This window comes from Dermacentor variabilis, chromosome 7, assembly GCF_050947875.1.
Source record: "Dermacentor variabilis isolate Ectoservices chromosome 7, ASM5094787v1, whole genome shotgun sequence".
NCBI classification, from domain to species: domain Eukaryota; kingdom Metazoa; phylum Arthropoda; class Arachnida; order Ixodida; family Ixodidae; genus Dermacentor; species Dermacentor variabilis.
This window is the reverse complement of record NC_134574.1, coordinates 25,464,082-25,483,598: the sequence shown is the minus strand read 5'-3', so window position 1 is coordinate 25,483,598 and position 19,517 is coordinate 25,464,082. Positions and strand designations below refer to the sequence as shown.

The window sequence follows — 19,517 nt, the reverse complement described above, 5'->3', positions numbered from 1 at the left end:
TTTCCTCGCGGCAACCTTGTGGCCAATGGGGTCACTGAACAGTTCCCGTAGCTTTTCTTTGAAAGTGTCCCAGCTGCTTATCTCGTCGTCATGCGTCTGGTACCACACGCGTGGGGTGCCGCCAAGCTAAAAGATGACATTGGCGAGCATAATGGTTGGGTCCCACCTGTTAGTAGCGCTGGCATGTTCATATAGCTTGATCCATTCGTCAACGTCCCGTCCCTCCAGGCCAGAGAACACACCGGGGTCGCGATGTTGGGCAACCGTGACGATTGGAGTAGTCGGACCAGCCGAAGCAGTTGCAGAGGCGGGCTCGTCACCGGGAGGCATGGTGACAAGCTCGATATACCGACCACTCCGGAGTTCGGTTGCGAGGACGGGGATCGCTGACCTCCACCGCTGACGCCTACGTTCGACACTCACCTTGAGCGTCTAACAGCTGCGACTTCGGTCGGTGCAGATGGATCAAAGGGGGCAAGTATGGGAGGTGTGGTCAGAAACCAGATGAGAGAGGCGAATGCGTGAGCTTGTTCGAGGCCCTACGAGAATGGCGCGCTCTTCTTTAGAACATCTGTCAAAGCCCGAGCAACGTCGGCGAAGTTTTTGACGAAACGGCGAAAGTAAGAACACAGGCCGACGAAGCAGCGCACGTCAAAGCAGAACGTGGCACAGGGGAACTGCGTACGGTGCGAACTTTTTCCGGATCTGGTTGGACGCCGGATGCGTCAACGAAGTGTCCCAACACGGTAATCTGACGGCGCCCAAATTGACACATCGTGGAGTTCAGTCGGAGGCCCGCTTTTCGGAAGACCGCAAAAATAGCAAGGAGTCGCGTAAGGCGGCTGCCGTACGTAGGAGAAAAAACAATAGCGTCGTCAAGATAGCAGAGACAGGTGATCCATTTGCAGCCTCGCCGAAGAAAGTCCATCATAAGTTCAAATGTTGCAGGAGCATTGCATATGCCAAAGGGCATCACTTTGAACTGATATAAGCCATCCGGCGTGATGAAGGCCGTCTTCTCGCGGTCCATTTCACCAGCTGAAATCTGCCAGTAGCCGGATAGAAGATCGACGGACGAGAAGTATTTAGCTTTATGCAAGCAGTCCAAGGCGTCATCGATGCGTGGTAGTGGGTAGACGCCTTTTCGGGTGATCTTGTTCAAATGGCAAAATCGACGCAAGAACGCCAGGTACCATCTTTTTTTCACAAGGACGACAGACGAAGCCCGTGGGCTGGCTGATGGTTCGATGACCCATTTGCGGAGCATTTTGTCCACTTCTGATTGGATGACTCGAGCTTCAGCATGCGATACACGATAGGGACGCCGACGAATAGGATTCGTGTCTCCAGTGTTAATATGGTGGTGAACAACAGATGTTTGTCCCAAAGGCTTGTCGCCGAAATGAAAGATGCCAAGGTACGATTCGAGGAGGAGACGCATGTCCGTGGCCTGTGCAGAGGTGAGATCAGGTGGAATTATCTTCGCCAAGTCATCCGTTAGGGAACCAGAGCTGTGAGCTGCAATTGGTGCTCAGAAACCGCTCTCGGCATTCAGTCAAATTCCGAAGTATTAGAAAAGCTGGCCAAGAACATGCCGGCTGGAAGCACTTCAGGGCACAGAATAAAATTCAGAAGCGGAAGAACGACGTTGTTAATAGTGATCGTCACCAGCGTATGCGGAACAGCAACGTTCCGGTTCAAAAGCACATGGATGATGGGGCGAAGGAGATATTCACCGTCGGGAATCTGTGGCTGTGCGGTCAAAGCGACGTAAGTGACTGCCTCACGTGACAGACGCACAGCTTGAAGCGAATATAAGTGCGGTGGAGCAGTGCTTGGAGCATGGCGACTTGAGGCAGTTCCAACTGAAGTGCGCCAGTTGCGCAGTCGATGAGAGCGGAATGATGGGATGAAAAGTCCAACCCAAGGATAATGTCGTGAGGGCAGTTGCCGATCACAGCTAAGAGAACAGAAGTAGGGCGGCCGGCTATACTTATGCGCGCAGTACACATTCCAAGTACAAGAAGCACGCCGCCGTCAGCCACACGGAGCACTCGGGCAGCTGCTGGAGTGATGACCTTTTTTAAACGTCTACGTGGGCTAGCACTCATCACAGATACGTGGGCTCCAGTGTCGACGAGTGCTTGGACAGGTAAGCCGTCTATTTTAACGTCAATTACACTTCTCTTTAGGGCACAGACAGTGGATCTGCTGCACTAGTGGGCAATGTGGCACCACCTCCGAGGGCTGCATTTCTTAGTTTTCCGAAAGGGTGCGGCCAAAAGCCACAGGGGACGAAAGGCGACGTGGCTGCGGCGAACGGGAAGATGGGCGACGTGTTTGCGGTGAGCGAGACGGGTGTCCGTGCGGCGATGGTGAGCGACTGTACCACATGTTGCTAGCACAATTGAATGTGTAAAGAGCAAGGCGCAATAGACCAGGACAGAAGAAGAACATGGCTTCTTCTGTCCTGGTTTATAGCGCCTTGCTCTTTACACATTCAAGCATAAACCAACAAGCCCAAGCAAGAGCTTTATCTAGCAGCGTTGTAGGCCCCCTTGGACTCGGCGGTGGACGAAACATTGAGGGCATTTCCATTAAAACGGCTCAGGTTCGTCGGCGTGCGAGGTGTTAAGTGCGACGAGTTGCGACAGTATCTGGCGGCATGACCAATGCGGCGACAGGTGAAACATACCGGCTGGTCGTCCGCGGTTCTCCACTCAGTCGGATTGCGATAAAGGGAAGAGGAGCGTCGGGTTGGAGCGAAAATAGTAGAAGGGCGTTCGTTGGCTCTGGCGTTGGTGACAGCACAGACAGAATGCAGGCCAAAGTTTTCTGTCGAACGATGGCTTGCACGAGGGGTACTGAAAAAAGGGCAGCATCAGGGCTACGTGAACGCCATCGCGTCCAGTTCACGGGGAACGATATGCACCAGGTCTTCTGATGGCGATGCATGCTTCTGTGCGGGCTGATAACACGCAGACGTTGCGGCAGTGTTGGGAGGTCTAATGAATGGGTGCAGGACGCGTCGGCTATTGGCCTGCTCGAATTGTCGGCACTCTTTGATGATAGCATCAACTGTAGAGCAGCTTTTGCACGTGATCAGATTAAAGGCGTCGTCAGCAATCCCCTTGAGCACATCCCCTACGTTCTCAGGTTCTGTCATGTCGTGATCGGCTTTACGACAAAGCGTCAGCACGTCCTGGATATACGAAACATATGACTTGGTGGGGGATTGGGTACAAGGGGCCAGTTCCTGCTTTGCGGCAATTTTACGGCCGGCTGGTTTGCCAAACAACTCTGTTAACTTCTCTTTGCATTGGTCCCAGCTGTTCAGCTCGTCTTCATGGTTTTAGAACCACACCTTTGCCGTGCCTCTTAGGTAGAACAACAGGTTAGCTAGCATAAGCGTAGGGTCCCATCTGTTCATTCCACTCACACGCTCGTACATAGCCACCCACTCTTCAACGTCGACGCCATCAGCCCCGCAGAATGTTCCGAGATCCTTGCGTTGCACAACCACAACCGAAGGGGACACGACGTAGCAGGCGGTGATGACGTTGGAGGTGGCAACGACGTTGATCCCGAGTGCTCACCGTCATTCATGGTGAGGACGGTGATGCGACGTCCACTGCGGAGCTCCGCTTCCAGCCGTTGTACCCAGCACCTCCACCAATGTGTTACGGGGATGTTTGGAGTATAAGACTGTATTTACAATGTAAAAGGAGTGTCAATGGGGTTAAAATGGATGGCTAGTAACAACACGCAGCAGCCTGCGTCTCGCCGATCTTATGCCTCTCTCTCTTCTTTCACCCTTCCGTAACAATATGACTGAGGTCCTCGTGTAAGGCCGTGTGTTGGTTCACCACCAGTGTCGCCGTCATTGTAGGATAGCTAATCTGATCACCATCGGTTCGCCTTCGGGGGAGGTGTGTAATACTTGGATTGCGGTAGGCTGTGCAACCCGGTATGGAGATTGGTGCATTGGTCTCCTGAAGAAGTATTTTGTCCGGCTTGTATTGTATTAGATAGTTGTTTTTACGGCGCATTCCTCTACAATCCTATTGCCATATGGTAACTGCCGTTTCGTGTCGTGAGTTACGTTTGCTGTCATTAATCTGCATAACTGCTAGAGTGGCCTTGTTTATAGGGGAGCGCTTCCTCCCATGGGGGAAGTCGTTTTCTAAAGGTTCGTTGCAAAGTTTCCACGCTTCGCGTTGGCGCGGCAAGTTGTGTAATAGAAACGAGTTGTTTTTGCATTTCCGCTGTTATTCTATCACGTTCTACATCTTCTTTTCTCAAATATACTTGTTCTTTTCGAATTTCTGGTATTTCTTTGAGAATGTAGGCAAGCGTGTTGTCCTTGGTTGTTTGGTGGATTGGGTTTTGCCGTGTTCCTGTATGCAGCTTTCCTGACCGTGTTTCATGTTGGGCATGCCACTGAGTGGGGTTATAAGGAGGGTTAGTTTTGTTTTTGCCGTCAGTACGACCCTGAGGAGTGGGAGCTGGCGGACTTACCTCTGCCGGCGGCCTCCATGCTCCTTTCCCTTCTGCACCGCCCTGTTGACGTTTCTTGTTTGTCTTGTTATTGGCGTTGTTCGTTGGTGGTGTAGTGCCCTTGTTTGGTTGTCGCCTACTGAGGTCAGGTAGGCTGCCGTAGTTTTCGGAGCGCCTCAGCACGTTCACAGGTGTTGATTCTCTTAGGCAGTCGAAGCGATTCTGTGTCTTCGGCGTTGTGTAGTTGGTGTCGTTTTTCGGTGGTGGCTTACTGCGGCATGCTTTCGGGCGTCGATTGCTGGTGTTTTCTTTCCTAGACATATGTTGCTTGCGTTTTTCGGCCGCCAATCTGGCCATGCGGTCTGCTTTTTTTTTCTTTGGACAGTCGGGATCTCTGGCCCCATGAGGCCTGTGGCAGTTCGCACGCTTCGTTTCGCACTCGGGCAGTGTTCTGTCCGGTCTTTGGTCTGGTGGGAATTGAAGCCCGCATTTCTCACACCACACAAAATTGCGCTCTTCCCAATGGTGGAGCATGTTCTACACTGGACCGCCTTGGGACGGAATGGCTGTATTTTGGTGACTGATCTCCCAAGTAGGGCTCTCTTGGGTAGCTCTGGTCCCTTGACAGTAATGAGTATAGCTGTTTATCTGCCCAGTCTTCTCGCTGCTAGAAGTTCCCGATCTTCAAGCGTCCGTTAAGGCTGTTTTCAGTTCGTCCTCCGGGACGTCAAGTGGAAGCCCTTTAAATACAACCCTTGCGTTGTCCGGATCATGCGCGACGTATGCTGTTGTTTCGTGTTGTTCCCCTCTGAACTGCAATGCCTTGAGTGCGGCGAGCTTCTGCGTCGCAGATTCCCGCCGGCTTTCCGCAACTACAAGGTTCTTCAGATGTCTAACGTGGGTAGTGACGTCTCGAGATTCGGCTCTCGTAAGTCCAGCTGCTGCCGTGATGGCAGCGATCACAAGGTAGGGCATGGCTTCTGTTAAGTTGATTTTAGTCCCCAGCCGCAGAATGACGGTCTTCGGCTTGGCGTGGCGTATCACGGTTGGTATAGTAATGAATTCTTCCTCACCATTTTGACCGTGCGGTTCCATGGTTGCCTCTTCGTCCATGACGCTTCAGGCGTCGACCTGTCCAGCCGCCGGCGAGGCTCCAGCGGTTAGAGTTAGCGACTCCTTTCACACGGAGTCTTCGGAGAAGAAGCCGTAGAGCCTCGAGATAACATTTAACTCTCCCCAAAAGGCGTCCTGAGGCGCCCGCGCACTTCGCGTTGCTTTGTGCCGAAAATGGCACCAACGCTGTTGATATTTCTGGTGTTTCAGGTGATTTCAATGAAGCCGTTCCGTCGCGCATCTTATCGCCTCCAGCGTTCTGGCGTCTTTTTCTCAGCAAAGTGTAGAAGACAGGCTGGAACCAACGCCATGAAACGAAGGTTCAAGCAATACGCGGACGCCCGCTACACCGACGCGGCCAAGTATGCGTATCAAAACGCGTACGCTCTCAGCGTCGTCCCGAGTTAGCATTGATAAACAGCAAGGCACGCAACCCGGAAATGGCTGAAGAAGCGGCAATTCCTCTCGCCACCATCACATGCACAGATGCAGTGGTTATATTCACCGACTCTCAGGCCACCTGTAGAAATTTCTCGAGGGGCCGCATCTCGGCCGACGCACTCAAGATGCTAAAACGACGAAGCGCTCCGCTCCCGTACACCTGCGTAACCGTGGGTACCCGGACACGAGTGAATAGGGGGGGACGAAGCGGCCCACGCTGTTACCCGCGAGCACGTCAGCCGGGCTACCCTCCCACCACGCGCTCTCCGACCCGCAGCGGGAGAGGGGGAGGCCGTACCCACCAACTATTCGGCCATATGACAACATTACAGGCTCGAGCGCCGGGTGTACCCTCCACCCCACTCAAAACTCGGCAGAGAAGAAAGCTTGATCCTGAGACGACTACAAAGTATCACGTACACTCCCGGAACGATAATGCGCCGCCTCTACCCGAAGCTGCTCGGCTGCCTCTGCCCACTCTGCAACGTACCCAACACCTTGGCGCACTTGCTCCTGGAATGCCCGTGGCAGGAAGGAAGCGAAATGGAACCGGGAACGGATGCGAAACGAGTACAACAAGCAAACGGTAGACCACCTATTTGAAACGTGGGAGGCCAGCCTCACCCTCGGGGACCTGGAAGACCAACGATAACTCAATGCCAGGGCCAAGATGGCAGTCGAAGATAGAGGGTTCCTGCACCTTCCCACCTCAGGTTGATACCGGGCCCCACTCAGGACAATGTGTCGAACAATAAACGTTTCTCTTTCTCTCTCTGTGGTGTTGTAGAACAATAGAGAAGAGGAATTGAAAGCCCGCTTTAAATAAACGTACATTTTGTAACTTCCTACTTGATCTAGCGGTATACTATAAGGTAAAAACCCACGCCATGTGCTCTAACAGATAATATGAATGCGTTAATTGGCAAACTATAAAATACATGCAGCATGTCGAAGTACAGCAATAACAGACAGGAAAGAAAGATAGAGTGACTGGAAACTCAGTTGTTACATTGTTAGCCCCACTTGGTGCGTGTTTTCATCTTCTTTTGATCAGCCAGGACCTGCTCTCCAGCTCTCCTTCCACACCTACGGTGCATTTCTCGCCCTCACAAAAAAATAAAGAAAACGAAATGCCCTCGTATGTTTGAGCTCAACGTGGTGGTCTTATCGGACAATGAGCTTCGTTTTCCCCAAGCGATTAGTGCGTATGCTTCGTTGCGTGTTCCCGAGTGTGTCGAGATACCGGCCACTCTCTTTTGCACTGTCTCTTCTTCCATGCAGTTCGACATGTTGGTGGATTACTGCTACCGCGGCCGCCCAGTGGCTATGGTGTTGCATTGCTGAGCTCGAAATCGCGGGTTCGATCTCGGCCGCGGTAACTTCATTTCGATGGGGGGCGGAATGCAAGAACGCCGTGCACTCTGCATTCGGTTCATGCTAATGAACCACAGGGGTGCAACGACCATGCAGCCCCGCACTACGGCGTGCCTCTAATCAAATCGGGGGTTTATGGCACGTCAAACTCGAGAATTAAAATAAAATATTAAGCACGTATTTTCTATCTACATTTATAGGGGAGTCTCGATAAGCGGAAATAAGCGGTATTGGCGTTTAAACAGTGCAACAGACTCACCGTTAGTTGGCTTTGCATAAAGACAATGCAAAGAAACGTTCGTTAAAAATGGAACCACTTTTGTTTTCACTCGCCGGATAAACGGAACCACGAATCTTACCGAAAACCAATCCGAGCAGTCAATCTCAGTGGCAGTGCTACACGCGCCTCAGTTTGAGCCATTCAATTACGGGTTTTCTTACTAGTTCTCCAATTCTCGCCATGGGGGCTTTTGCGGGCTTTTGTGGGTGCAATAGTCAATGTGACTCTACCATGGTCGTGGGTAATGCTGCAGTTTCCTTGCGTTGGCGATGTCGGCAAGCTGCGAGCTTGCGTAGCCTGTACCCATGGGAGAACGTAAACGGCTCCGCAATGGGCTTGCGCTTTAGACGAACACTAAAGTTCTCGATGACTTCGACAGTGGTTGCTTCACTAAAACGGCAATTTGTTTTTGAGAAATGACTTTTTTCCGTAATTATGTTTTGTGCTGCTAGCTCTAGCCTTCGGCTGCGCGCGAGTAAGAACTATGTAAGAGAAAGGTTTAATTGTTATCAGATCTGCTACACCTGATATCGACTGTTGGCAGCAAAACATCTGCCCGTTTCAATAGGGTATCGTGTTTATGGGCGAGCTCAATCTCCCCGCAAAAGAAACATTTGATAAACGAAACTTATTTCCTTAGTTCCGTGATGTTCGATTAATGAGAGTGCATTGCATGTTAATCAACGCAGAATACAGTCTCGGATGTCTAGCAACAACAACGGTGTGTATTCTTATGTTCTCGGCCCCCCGTCTGTCCTGCGCCGCAGCCCAAAAGGTTGCCCCACCAGCAAGCGCACCAATATATGCTAAGTGAGTTTTGTGATAATACGGCCACAGATTACAGTTGGACCTAGGCTTTTCGTCAATGGTGAATTTGGCTTGCGTCCTTGAAGCGGCACAATCTCACACAGTTAAAAAAAAGTTAGCGGACATGCTCGAAACTTAGCGAAGCGAAGCTTTATGGAAGTAGGCAATTAAATGTCACGCAGTTAAATTCGTTGCGTTTAGTTGTGTTTATTGTCATCCCATGCAACGTGTAATGTCATCCAATGTGTATGTTCTTGCGCATCACATGTCACAAGCTAGCGGGAACTGCGGGAACTCTACACTATCATGTCGTGCCGGAACGATGCGATACTGATGGAGACAGAAAACTGCAAGTTGGTTCATGCCTAAAATTGCAGCGCATTGAAAACAAAGACGAAGGCTAGACCCAACAGAAACCTTGACTATCAACTAGAGAACTTATTGAAGACACAAGTTTATCAATATACATTAACAAGTTCCTAATATTCACTTCAACTGCGTGTGCACTTGAACTGCACGCACAGTTGAACGATCGAAGTGTATATTAGGAACTCGTTTAGTTTATGTTAGAAAGACGTTTGGTGTACATGGAAGAACTCGTTTCCTCAGTGACTTTTCCAGTCGGTAATCAGCGCCTGCGGTAAATGTAGACGAAGGCACAGGCCTTCGTCTTCGTTTTTTCGTGCAGCGTTGTTACCAAACATGGACGCGATATTGGATACACAAGAAGTGCGCATCTGACCGTGTCGACGTGTGGCGGCCACGAGGATGGGCGAGGATTCGGCGGGAGTTGCCGTGGCGACTGGGGCTGACGTCAGCAGGCTCACGTTGACGGCCAGACGCACGTAGGGCAGCGGCCGGAACGTGCTACTCAGTGTCACTGCCGGCCACACGACGCCCGCTACGCACAACACGGAAAGGGTGCCTTCGCTCTCAAGGCAGCACTGTGTAATTGTGCACAACTGCCTATACTGTCTCGGCACATGGCCCTTCCAATGATTTGGAAGCTAAGTTCGCGCGCGTCAACAGGGCGCAATCGTGGTACCTGCAACACTCGTTAAAGGAACTGGCATACGGGTGCGATTACAAAATGACCATTTCTTGGTACCTTTGTCCCGGGTTGATCAAAGTTGAAAAACAAAGAAGATAATGCAGGCTTATGAGCTTAAGTATATTATGAACTGTTTGTTCTCTCTTAGAAAAAAATGCAACGTATGTGCGATGTATATTCGTAAACTACGCAATTTTGTCATTTCCATGCTCTGTTGTCGCTTGAGCATAAGCGCACGTTTTATTTATTGATTTTGACTTACTACAGTCCTATTGGCCTATAGCAAGAGTGGTGAAAGAAGTAAACAGTGAAAAAAGTTGACACGCATGAAAAACAAGGAAATACACGAAAGAAAATACCTATTTTACATTATGAAAGCAAGGCATCGAATAATACAGCGCTTATAAATGCCAACCGCAAACAAAAGGAACCCAGAAAGCAGGCAGGAAACGATCTGTGAACAATGAATATTTATAAAAAATCAATTTAGGCGACTGCTAGGAATGACTGGAAGTGGGTAAGAAGTTACAAGTGTCGTCAGAAGGAGAAAAAAACTATATTTAAAGATATTTGTGCGAGAATAGAAGAGAGGTGGTGGTAACGTCCCGGTGTCTACAAGTAGAGAATTGTTTGCTAAAGTTACATATTTCCCGTCAGTGATAAGCAAGTTTAAGGAGTGAAGTTCAATGTTTGACGGAAGCCCGTCTGGTCTTGTCTACCTTTTCACCAAGTTGAAGGAGTCGACACACCCGCGACAACAAATCTATTGTACGTTTACAGATTGGAGTGCCGAGTTTAGTGGCCGTCATTCCTATGGGAAAAATAAAGAAGTTGCTTTTTTGTATGCATCATCATAATCATAATCATCATCATACTTTGAAGTCCACTGCAGAAAGGTGGCCTCTTCCAGCGATCTCCCCTCATACATCTGCCTTACGCTAGCTGATTCCAACTTGCGCCAACAAATTTCCTGATTTCATCACCCCACCTTGTTTTCTGACGTCTTCGATTGCGATTCCTTTCCCTTCGCACCCATTTTTAACTCTAATCGTGTACCGGTTTTCTGCCCTAGGCACTTCTTGTCGTGCCAGGATATTCGATACTTTAGTACAGCAGAATGAAACGATAGTACACTTTTCTTTTCAAGGTCCCAGCCAGCATGTCGCAATGCCTGTCGTATGCACCTCCAACCCATTTTGAGTCTTTTGTAAGTTTCCTTCTCATGATCAGGGTCCCCTGTGAGTAACTGCGCTAGATAAACCTACTTCTGCTCAGACTCTAGAGCACGTACTGGCGATCATGATATCTTGTTCCCTTGCCAGGCTCTTGAACATTACCTTTCTCTTCTGCGTATTAATCTAGAATCCTAGTCTAACACGCTCTCGTTTAATATCCCCAAACATTTGTTGCAATCCATCTCAAGTGTTGATGAACACGACAACTTCCAGCACCTATGCCTGCTAAAGTATCAGTTTCGAGATCCTTATAAGCGTTCCGGACCACCAAAGCCTATGAGAGTATCGGGCGGACTAACGATCTGTATAGTAGCAATGTAGCATCTTCAGATGCAATAGGTAACTGACGACGATACCCAACTTTTATAGTTTTACCACAAATTGGGTTGATTTGCTTCTCCCGCGATAACTTAGTCGTAAAGACGACATCTAAGTATTTGAATTCTGATACATTCTTTGCACTGCAGTAGGCGTAGCCACGCTGCTGCTGCTGCTGATCATGATGATACTCTTATATGAACGTCATTATAGAAATAATCAAAACATAATGGGGTTAGTTTGGTGCTGAATGACACTAAAACTGTCCTCCGAAAAAATTTCTATTCACCTTTGTCACAATATGTACAGAATGTGAGTGAAGGCAATTGAGACAATAATGATCTGTTGTACAAGTAATTATGCTAAATGAGAGCACAATCACGTGCATCTAGGTGGATATTAAACGTGATAGTATGCGGGAGATCGTTCATATAATTAAAAGGACAGTCAGTAATCCAAGACCAATTCCTTCGGTACCCCTTAAAAGCAAAAATAACATGTGAATGATGTGAATGAATGACGATGTGCTTATCAATGATGTGCTCGAACAGTTTACGTGAATACCATATTAGAAAATAGGCTTATAATTGCACAAAACATGTCTACCACCGACTTGACGTTGTGGGAAAATTTCGGTAAGCTTACAAGACGTCTTCACCATGATCAAGTTCAAATATTTCTGAAATATGGCAGATAACAGCCGTATACTAGGATGTGCATTACGATTATAGTGCATAGTGTGGCCTACACATATTTTCAGTACCTAACTTTGAAATGAAAATGAGTTTAACTTAAATATTTACTTGCTTTCTTATTAATTTTTGCTTTTTGGCCGCACTGTAGTTTTGCTATTTATACAATGCATGAGTACTAGCATGTAATACATTTCTGCATCTTTACGTGAATTCACGTTATCTTCGCGGTGATGCGGCGTTTTGCGGCCCAAGGGTCAGATGTGGCCAAGGAACACCAGGCGAGTGGTGATGAAATATCGATGAACCAATGAATTACGTAGGGTGGATGTAACATAGCTGTAAAATGGTCTAGCTGCAGGCGTCGCTAAAAATAAAATTCTGTGGTTTTACGTTTCAAAATTTCACGATTTGATTATGACGCACGCCGTGCTTAATTCTGACCAGCTGCGTTTATTTAACGTGCACGCGTTGCAACGGTGCACGACCGTTTCTGGATTCCGACTCTACTGGGATGCGGCCGGCGCAGCTGGCATCGAACCTGCGACCTTGAGCTCAGTAGCACAACGGCATCGCCATTTATCAACGGGGGCGCGTAACGGTCGCTGTAAAGTGTGTGTATTATATATGTATTAAAACTATGTCAGTGACGCGTGAGGTGTGCTATAAAGATCGGATTTAGGTTACAAAGGGGTAGTGTACTAAAACGTGTCAATGGCAACAGTTCGCGTGAAGCACGACTTTTTAACAGAGCCCTTGAACGCCAGGGCACGGAACCACGCCCTGTAAGAACGATAGTGTCAAAGCAACAGCCTCTGGTGAAAGGATGTGCTGGAAATGTTTTGGGCTGATAACACGAAATGAGCCAACATCATGTAAGAAGCTTAAACTTTTTCCCTGTCAACAACAAGCCTGTGCCAAAGAATATTGCCGGATGGAGAGGAATATGTTGTCATTTAGCATAAAAATACGTTATTATTTAGGGCCCTGCTTCACGGCATTCTAGCCACGCGTAGACGATGGTCAGCACCTCCTGCCATATATCGCAGGCTGGCGGTCTACCACCAGCCAATGAGTAAATGTGTGTGCTGTTACATGTGACGTCTTCTGAGTCACCAGAAGATGACGTCCGCTTGTCGCGCTTATGTATTTTTCCTATGTTGGGGTTGATAATATGCAGCCTATTAAAGGTTTCACTGTCCCGCATACGTTGTCAATAGCGCTCCAATTTCTTGCACAAGAAACGCTGCAAATCTGTAGCAGGTACAGCTATACGAGAATTGCTACGTTTGGTTGCCATCGAAGTGGTGATTTCATCGGCGAGCACATTAAGGTCGATACCGTTGTAGCCAGGCACTCGGCACATTATTACATGTCGATGAGATGTATAAATGGCGTACAGGAATGAACAAAGTGAAAAAATTAGAGTTTATTTTTCTATTTTATAGACGCTCAAGCTTTTACGACGCCTAAAGAGGCAGTGAATTCCTTGATCAGTTCCACTGCTGGCAATATTGTAAACGCCTCTGTCACAAAGGTATACTAGTTTGCATAAGTAGAACATGAGATTCTGACAAAAATGAAACGACTGCTGCGTAAGATACTCCGACATGCGACTTTTATGCGTCGGCGTGAAATTGCGAGCAGGACTACCGGACAAAAGTTAAGGAAGTGCACCCTAATGTGCATCTCTGGCGGTGACAGCTTCGTTGGAGTCATTAGGCCACGTATTATTTGTGGAACACTCATGTCTTCACTGAGATTCCTCACATGCAAGGGGAAAGACTCTCTGTGTTGGTCGAATATAAAGAAAAGTGCAACTTTCCTCAAATAGTTTACGGTTGTATAACAAGGAAGTTCACAGTTATAGCGTATATTCACTAAATATGTAAAGCTGGAGTATGTTCTTTGCAGGTGCAGTGACCTCTCATTTTATTCCACGTAGATACTTTGCATAGCACTTGATCTGAAGGCCCCTGTGGCCAGGCGAATCCATATATGGTCAACAACATCCAGTATCTTCAAGGCACTCGGAGTAGCACACTGATAAACTGTGGCACCATAGTGTAAGCGCAATCCCTGACAATATCAATCCGCAATGTCATTCCATTGTCTAACCGAATGCACTCCTCACTGTACTTGCTTTCACATAGAAAGTGTGTAGTCGCCAGTAGGCGTTTCATCGAGAAATGATAAGCTCCGGAGATCTTACGAAGCGAGTAGCCAGTGCCACTTTCCGTACGTTGGTCACTACCAGTGAGGTACGAGACAACGTCGTTAGGAAACGTGCACTCATTAAAAATAAGCGCATTATGAAACGTGGACTCCGTGCACGTCTCAACTGTATAGATGTACCGGATGTTGCAGAAATTCGGCATTCAAGAGATGCTGCCTCGTGTTGGCGCAACAGATAGCCCACAAAAACACTGCCGTTGAACTCGAAGCCCAGAGGCTACAAAAGCGGCGGTGACTTACCCGGCGTGAATCCGACGTAGCCGAGCGTACCCGGGAACCAGAAGACGAACGTAGCCGCGCTGGTGAGCAGCACGGCCAGGGCTCCCAACACGTTGTAGCTGACATGCTGGCTCAGCAGGTCCAGCGCAGACTGGAACGCCGGCCGAAGCATGCGCGCGAACACCGGCAGCACCTGGCGGACCTGCAGTGCAAGGCGCTGCCTTAAACTCTCACGAATCCTCCGTAAAGTTTACAATATTGGGCTTACTACTCAATTTTACGAATTTTGTTTGAGGTTCTCCGAAAAACGAGGTACCTTCGTGAAAAAGTTTAAAGGCGGATGCAATCGGTCGCTTTTTCGGGAATTTGTTGTAATTTCGTACTGTTGCACAAAAAACAGTGCCGGTCTGGATGCCTTTATTGTACGCTTGCACCTGCTTGCCTGGCTTTTGAACGTGTTTTCATTTCTGCAGTGCTTCGCTTTTCTTATTAACGCGGGAGTGTTAAGGGTGCCTTGTCGCAGAAAATCCGGCGTCAGCGTACAGATTCGGACGTCGCTATCGGCATCGGACGCGGGTGCCTCGTGCCAAACGTATCCAAGCCAAGATAATGCATTAGCAACCATCCTGTTGTTGCTATGCCGACGCGTCTCGTTAGGCCTACGGCCGCCGGAAAACCGTACCAACTAGCCCAAGAATCAGGCCTGCTGAGCTGAAAAATTGGACGTGCTGTGGGCTAATAACGAACGTTTCAGGTGAGTTTAGAGAAAGGGAAAGCTGATTTCAACAGTTATTGGTGATCAACTCGAGTCAAAGCGCAGCCATCACGAGAATTCACGCTGAGGCGGGACTCATGAGTGCCCGCCCCACCGCCCCCATGTTCGACAACGCTATTTCTTACCGTCCGCTAACATTGCGAACGTTAAATTCGCGAAATAACGTACATTATCATAGCGCATGCAAACCACAGGAGCCCAATAACGTCCGGAGGATGTGTAGTGTGGACCGCACCAATTCATTACGTACGTACGAGGAGGAGGAGGAGAAACTTTATTATTGCAGAAACCGTAGCGGCTGTTTATTCCTGGGTAGTTCCCTCTGACAGGGCTCCACTGGCGATCGCGGCTCGCCGGGCCTGGTCGAGGGTCGCCAGTTGGCTTCCCAGGTCCAGTTCGGAGAGTCTCGCCTCCCAAGACCACGTAGTGAGTGTGTGTGTTTTGACTTGCGCCGCCCGGACGGTCGGTGCATTCGTGTGTTATGTGCGCGAGTGTCGCTGTGTGGTTGCTACACCAGGGACATGTTCGGGACGTATAACTGTCTGGGTAGATTGCGTGTAGACGAGACAAGTGTGGGTATGTGTTAGTTTGCAGGCGGCGCCAGTCTCTTGCCTGGAGTTTATTAACGTAATGCGTTTACCTTTGGTTGCAAACGCTATTCTGGAACAGCCTAATGAGCCATGCATTACCTTCGGAGGGATCGAACCTCTCCCTCGCAGCACAGCAGCCCGATGCTCTAACTCTTAGACCACGATCGGACGCACGCTTAATTTCTATAGCGATAGTCACTCTTCGATATGTCTGACGCGTGTGTCACGTGCCAGTTTCTCGCATTCTTCTCTCGTGGCAGCTGGCGCTTTGAGACGCTATGTTATAGCCTTGCTACACGGGCGGCCTTAGGCGTAGGTAATGTAACGGAGGTTATACTAAACACGGTTAACGGAGTTGCACAGGCGGCGAAATGGTGGTTAGGCCGCTAACCGCAGTTGACTGCATACTGAGCTTGGTAACCTTCGTTTAGAGTGACCGACTTTTCCCATATGGTCAAGGTGGCGGACGGTACGTCAACAGCTCGCAGTGCTAGTCCTTCCTAGTTCTCCTAAAAACGTGTGAACTGATTTGACGCGACTACGGCGGCTATGATAATTTGGGAGGATTGTCTGGCCGCCCTGCGGCGAAATACTAGGAATGTGCGTCTCTGCATCCGAGGATGATGCAACGCACACAGCACTCTCCCCGCATACGAAGGACGGTACAAAAAGAAAGAAGCGCAGCTGAATCACGACAATATGAGCGAGTGATACCGGTAACTGCCTATACCAATTGAATTATGCGCGTGACGCGGTTTAACGAACATGCATGGCGAATTATGTGCATGAAAATCGGCCGTCATTATGTGCCGATGCGTCTCCGTCGGAGTTCTGCGCAGAAGCGCCAGCTGCATCGATCGCTTCGAAAGCAAACACGGCGAGACACCTGACAAGTTGCCAGACGTGGCGTGTCTGCGGGCCGTATTGCCTTGCTGTTCAGGCTGTACCGATCTGGTGTGAAACGTAACGTTAATTTTGGAGCTTGGTTTACCATTTTCCACTTCACTGTGTTGGAATTCTAGTGGAAATTCAAACTAACGACTTGTTCATCGCCACCGTGAATCATGAATATGAATGCCCGTTTAAGTCCTTCGGAATGCGGTTGGGGCTAACTTTGTTTCAGTGAGTAACCTCCCGTAAGTTTACCCACCGTTAAGGGCACACGTCTAACAAGGATCTCAGGCTGCACGGCTTTCGAGGTTAGTCCCTATTTTTGGTGAGAGGAACGGATACCTGCAAGGTGGTGAAATCCGCCTATCATGCCACTGCATTAAAACGCCCATTCTATACACATTGTCTGGAGTGGTTGTGTCAATGATTTAATGTAAGGAGTGGCGGTTACCCAGAAAAATGTGAAAGTGTGCTCCTTCATGGCGTTACTGAACGGCTAAGATTAAGTGCAAGAAGCACGGTTGGGCCTATCGGGAAACGCGTACAGCACACAACTGGCTCTCCGGTGACCTAACTGATAACAGGCGGGGATACGGTCAGCGGACCCGGAAGTCAGGCCGCACATGGGTAAACGTGAACGCTTGTGTCCGAAGCTTTCTGAACTTTGTGCATGCTGATAGCTTACTCGCCCTGTTTTAATACTTTTTTTACCCTTTCGCTAGGCTTGGGGGCCCTCTGCACAAGAAGTAAACAAGTGGTTGTCTAATAAGGTAATAGAATAGGTAATAGGTAATAGAAAAGGGAAGTAAAACGGATTTGAGGACGGCAGGATGGGTGATGTTATTGGATTAGGTAATATAGAGCTATTATTTAATATATAATCAATAATTATTTGTTCAATTCCTCTGAGAAGGTGGCCTGAAATTTTGTACAGCGATTTACTTGCAAATATTTTCTTCTTAACCGTTTCGAAATATTTAAAGGGCTGCGAACTTGCCAAGCTGTCATTGCAGTCTTTTTCATTTCTTTTTATTTTTTCGCGCACTCCTCTGTCTGTATTTCTGTATAGATGAAAAATGAAGATTGATCAATTGATCGACTAAGTGGTAATGTGGAGGTTCTCTCACGGAAAAATAGAGTAATTAGAAATCGTTGGAAGTGGCCTTTGTCCTGCAGGGGGCTGACGAAGATGAATACGTAGATTTGGGTGGCAATTTGTACGACGAATACACTTTCTTTTGTGGCAAGAATGCGCCGCTAACGGGATGCTTGTGAGGACGTACCTCGTTCAGCGTGTCCTGAACCGTAAGCTGGGCCGAAGGGGCAGCGTCCTTGGCCGCAGCAGCGGTTGCCAGGAGCGCCGGTGACGTGAGCGTGGCGCACAGCAGAAAGGAGGACACGGCCCAGTGCATGGTTCAGCGCTCGTCTCTGCTCCGTCCAGCGTTGAGCACAGAAGACCACGGGCGGGCACCTTGTGTGATGCTGCAAGCAGCACGGGGAGCGCGAATACCCCCAAGGAAAGATTATCACGCAGTGGCGATTTGTGAAAGCGCTATTCGCAAACGAGCTGCGATTAACAGTTCATTGTCGCAGAAGCGCTGCACATTCTAGCCCGTATAAGTTTACAACTGGTTGAACATAGAGGCGTCATTTAATATGTCAGGCGATCTGCTACGCTAACTTCTCTAACATATTAGTAAACATTGTGTGTGCACCCGCCGTGGTTGCTCAGTGGCTATGGTGTTGGGCTGCTGAGCATGAGGTCGCGGGATCGAATCACGGTCACGGCGGCCGAATTTCGATGAGGGCTAAGTGCGAAAACACCAGTGTACTTAGATTTAGGTTCACGCTAAGAAACCCCAGGTAGTCGAAATTTCTGGAGTCCGCCAATACGGCGTTCCTCATAATCAGCGGTTTTGGCGCGTAGAACCTCGTCATTTAATTAAAGATTGTGTGTGTGTGTGTGTGTGTGTCGCTCTTTGTATTGCGCAAAAAGATACTATGTAGGACATAAGGCCTCCAAAAGTTCACAGTGGTTTTACGGGTAGCACTTGACAGAGAGTGTAAAAGTGATAGAACGAGCTATGTGCATTAGTACGTTTCAAGACAGTACTTAGGTTATGCAAAAAGTACAACGGGAGGTAACTCATACACATGGATATGGGGTCTGGTTCGATTGTGCTGCCACCACGCATCACTGCAACATTTTTCACGCCCCGTTAGTAGTGATTTAACTGCTTAAATATCTCCTACGTGTAGGAAATCTTTTTCTATTTCAATAAATTTCCAATAATGTATTTCACATCGATGGTTGCAACGGTCGTTCCTATGCGCTGCTTTTACTTCGTTATGCAAGTGATTTGCGCTTCGTGGCCAGCTTGTGCTTTGCTAGGAGTTCGACGAGCATGAGGGTACCATGCCTGGTGCACCATCTTTAACATTTCATTGCATGCAGTTTCTTTTACCTGTACATCCTCGATCATAGGAGGTAGTCTCAGTTTATGACAGAGGCACCGTTTCGAGGGGTATCTTTACAAGAAAAGTAGTCTATTCAGCACGTGCGTTTTTCTCATTGGTGCTTATATGAAGTTCGATGGAACCCAGCTCATAAACTTGTTTACTATAGTTTTTGAGTTCTGGAACAACCGATAAAAGCCATTGCATTATTTTACGGACTGCCGTGGATAGTTTGAATAGATTTTCGCTTAGCTCAGATATTACCTCCCAGCACCTTCCTTTAACGAAAACTTTCCTTGGCACTTCGCTTTGCGAGGTGCTTCTTGCCACGTAAACAACTTGGGCCACTGGGTACGTGTCATTGCGTGTGTGTATCTATACTTTCCAAATCCCACACAATTGTTGCGCCACTAGGCAATATGCGGTATAGAAGCCTCAAATGAATCTTCCGTAGGCAGAATAACACGTCCGCTGTCTTAACTCAGTGATGAAATGCGAAGTGCAACAATCTTCCAATGGAAATACCAGATGGCTTGAATCAC

General features: G+C 48.5%; 1 protein-coding gene across 1 annotated transcript in view; it reads right to left on the bottom strand.

The window, feature by feature from the left end:
- LOC142588986 (uncharacterized) overlaps window positions 1–14,450 on the bottom strand; it is a 53,878-nt gene extending 39,428 nt beyond the window's left edge. The window contains exon 1 of the mRNA XM_075700779.1: window positions 14,284–14,450. Within this exon, the coding sequence (XP_075556894.1) occupies window positions 14,284–14,434 (151 nt within the window). The 5' untranslated portion in view covers window positions 14,435–14,450. The remainder of the gene's footprint in view (window positions 1–14,283) is intronic.
- Window positions 14,451–19,517: the final 5,067 nt, after the last annotated feature.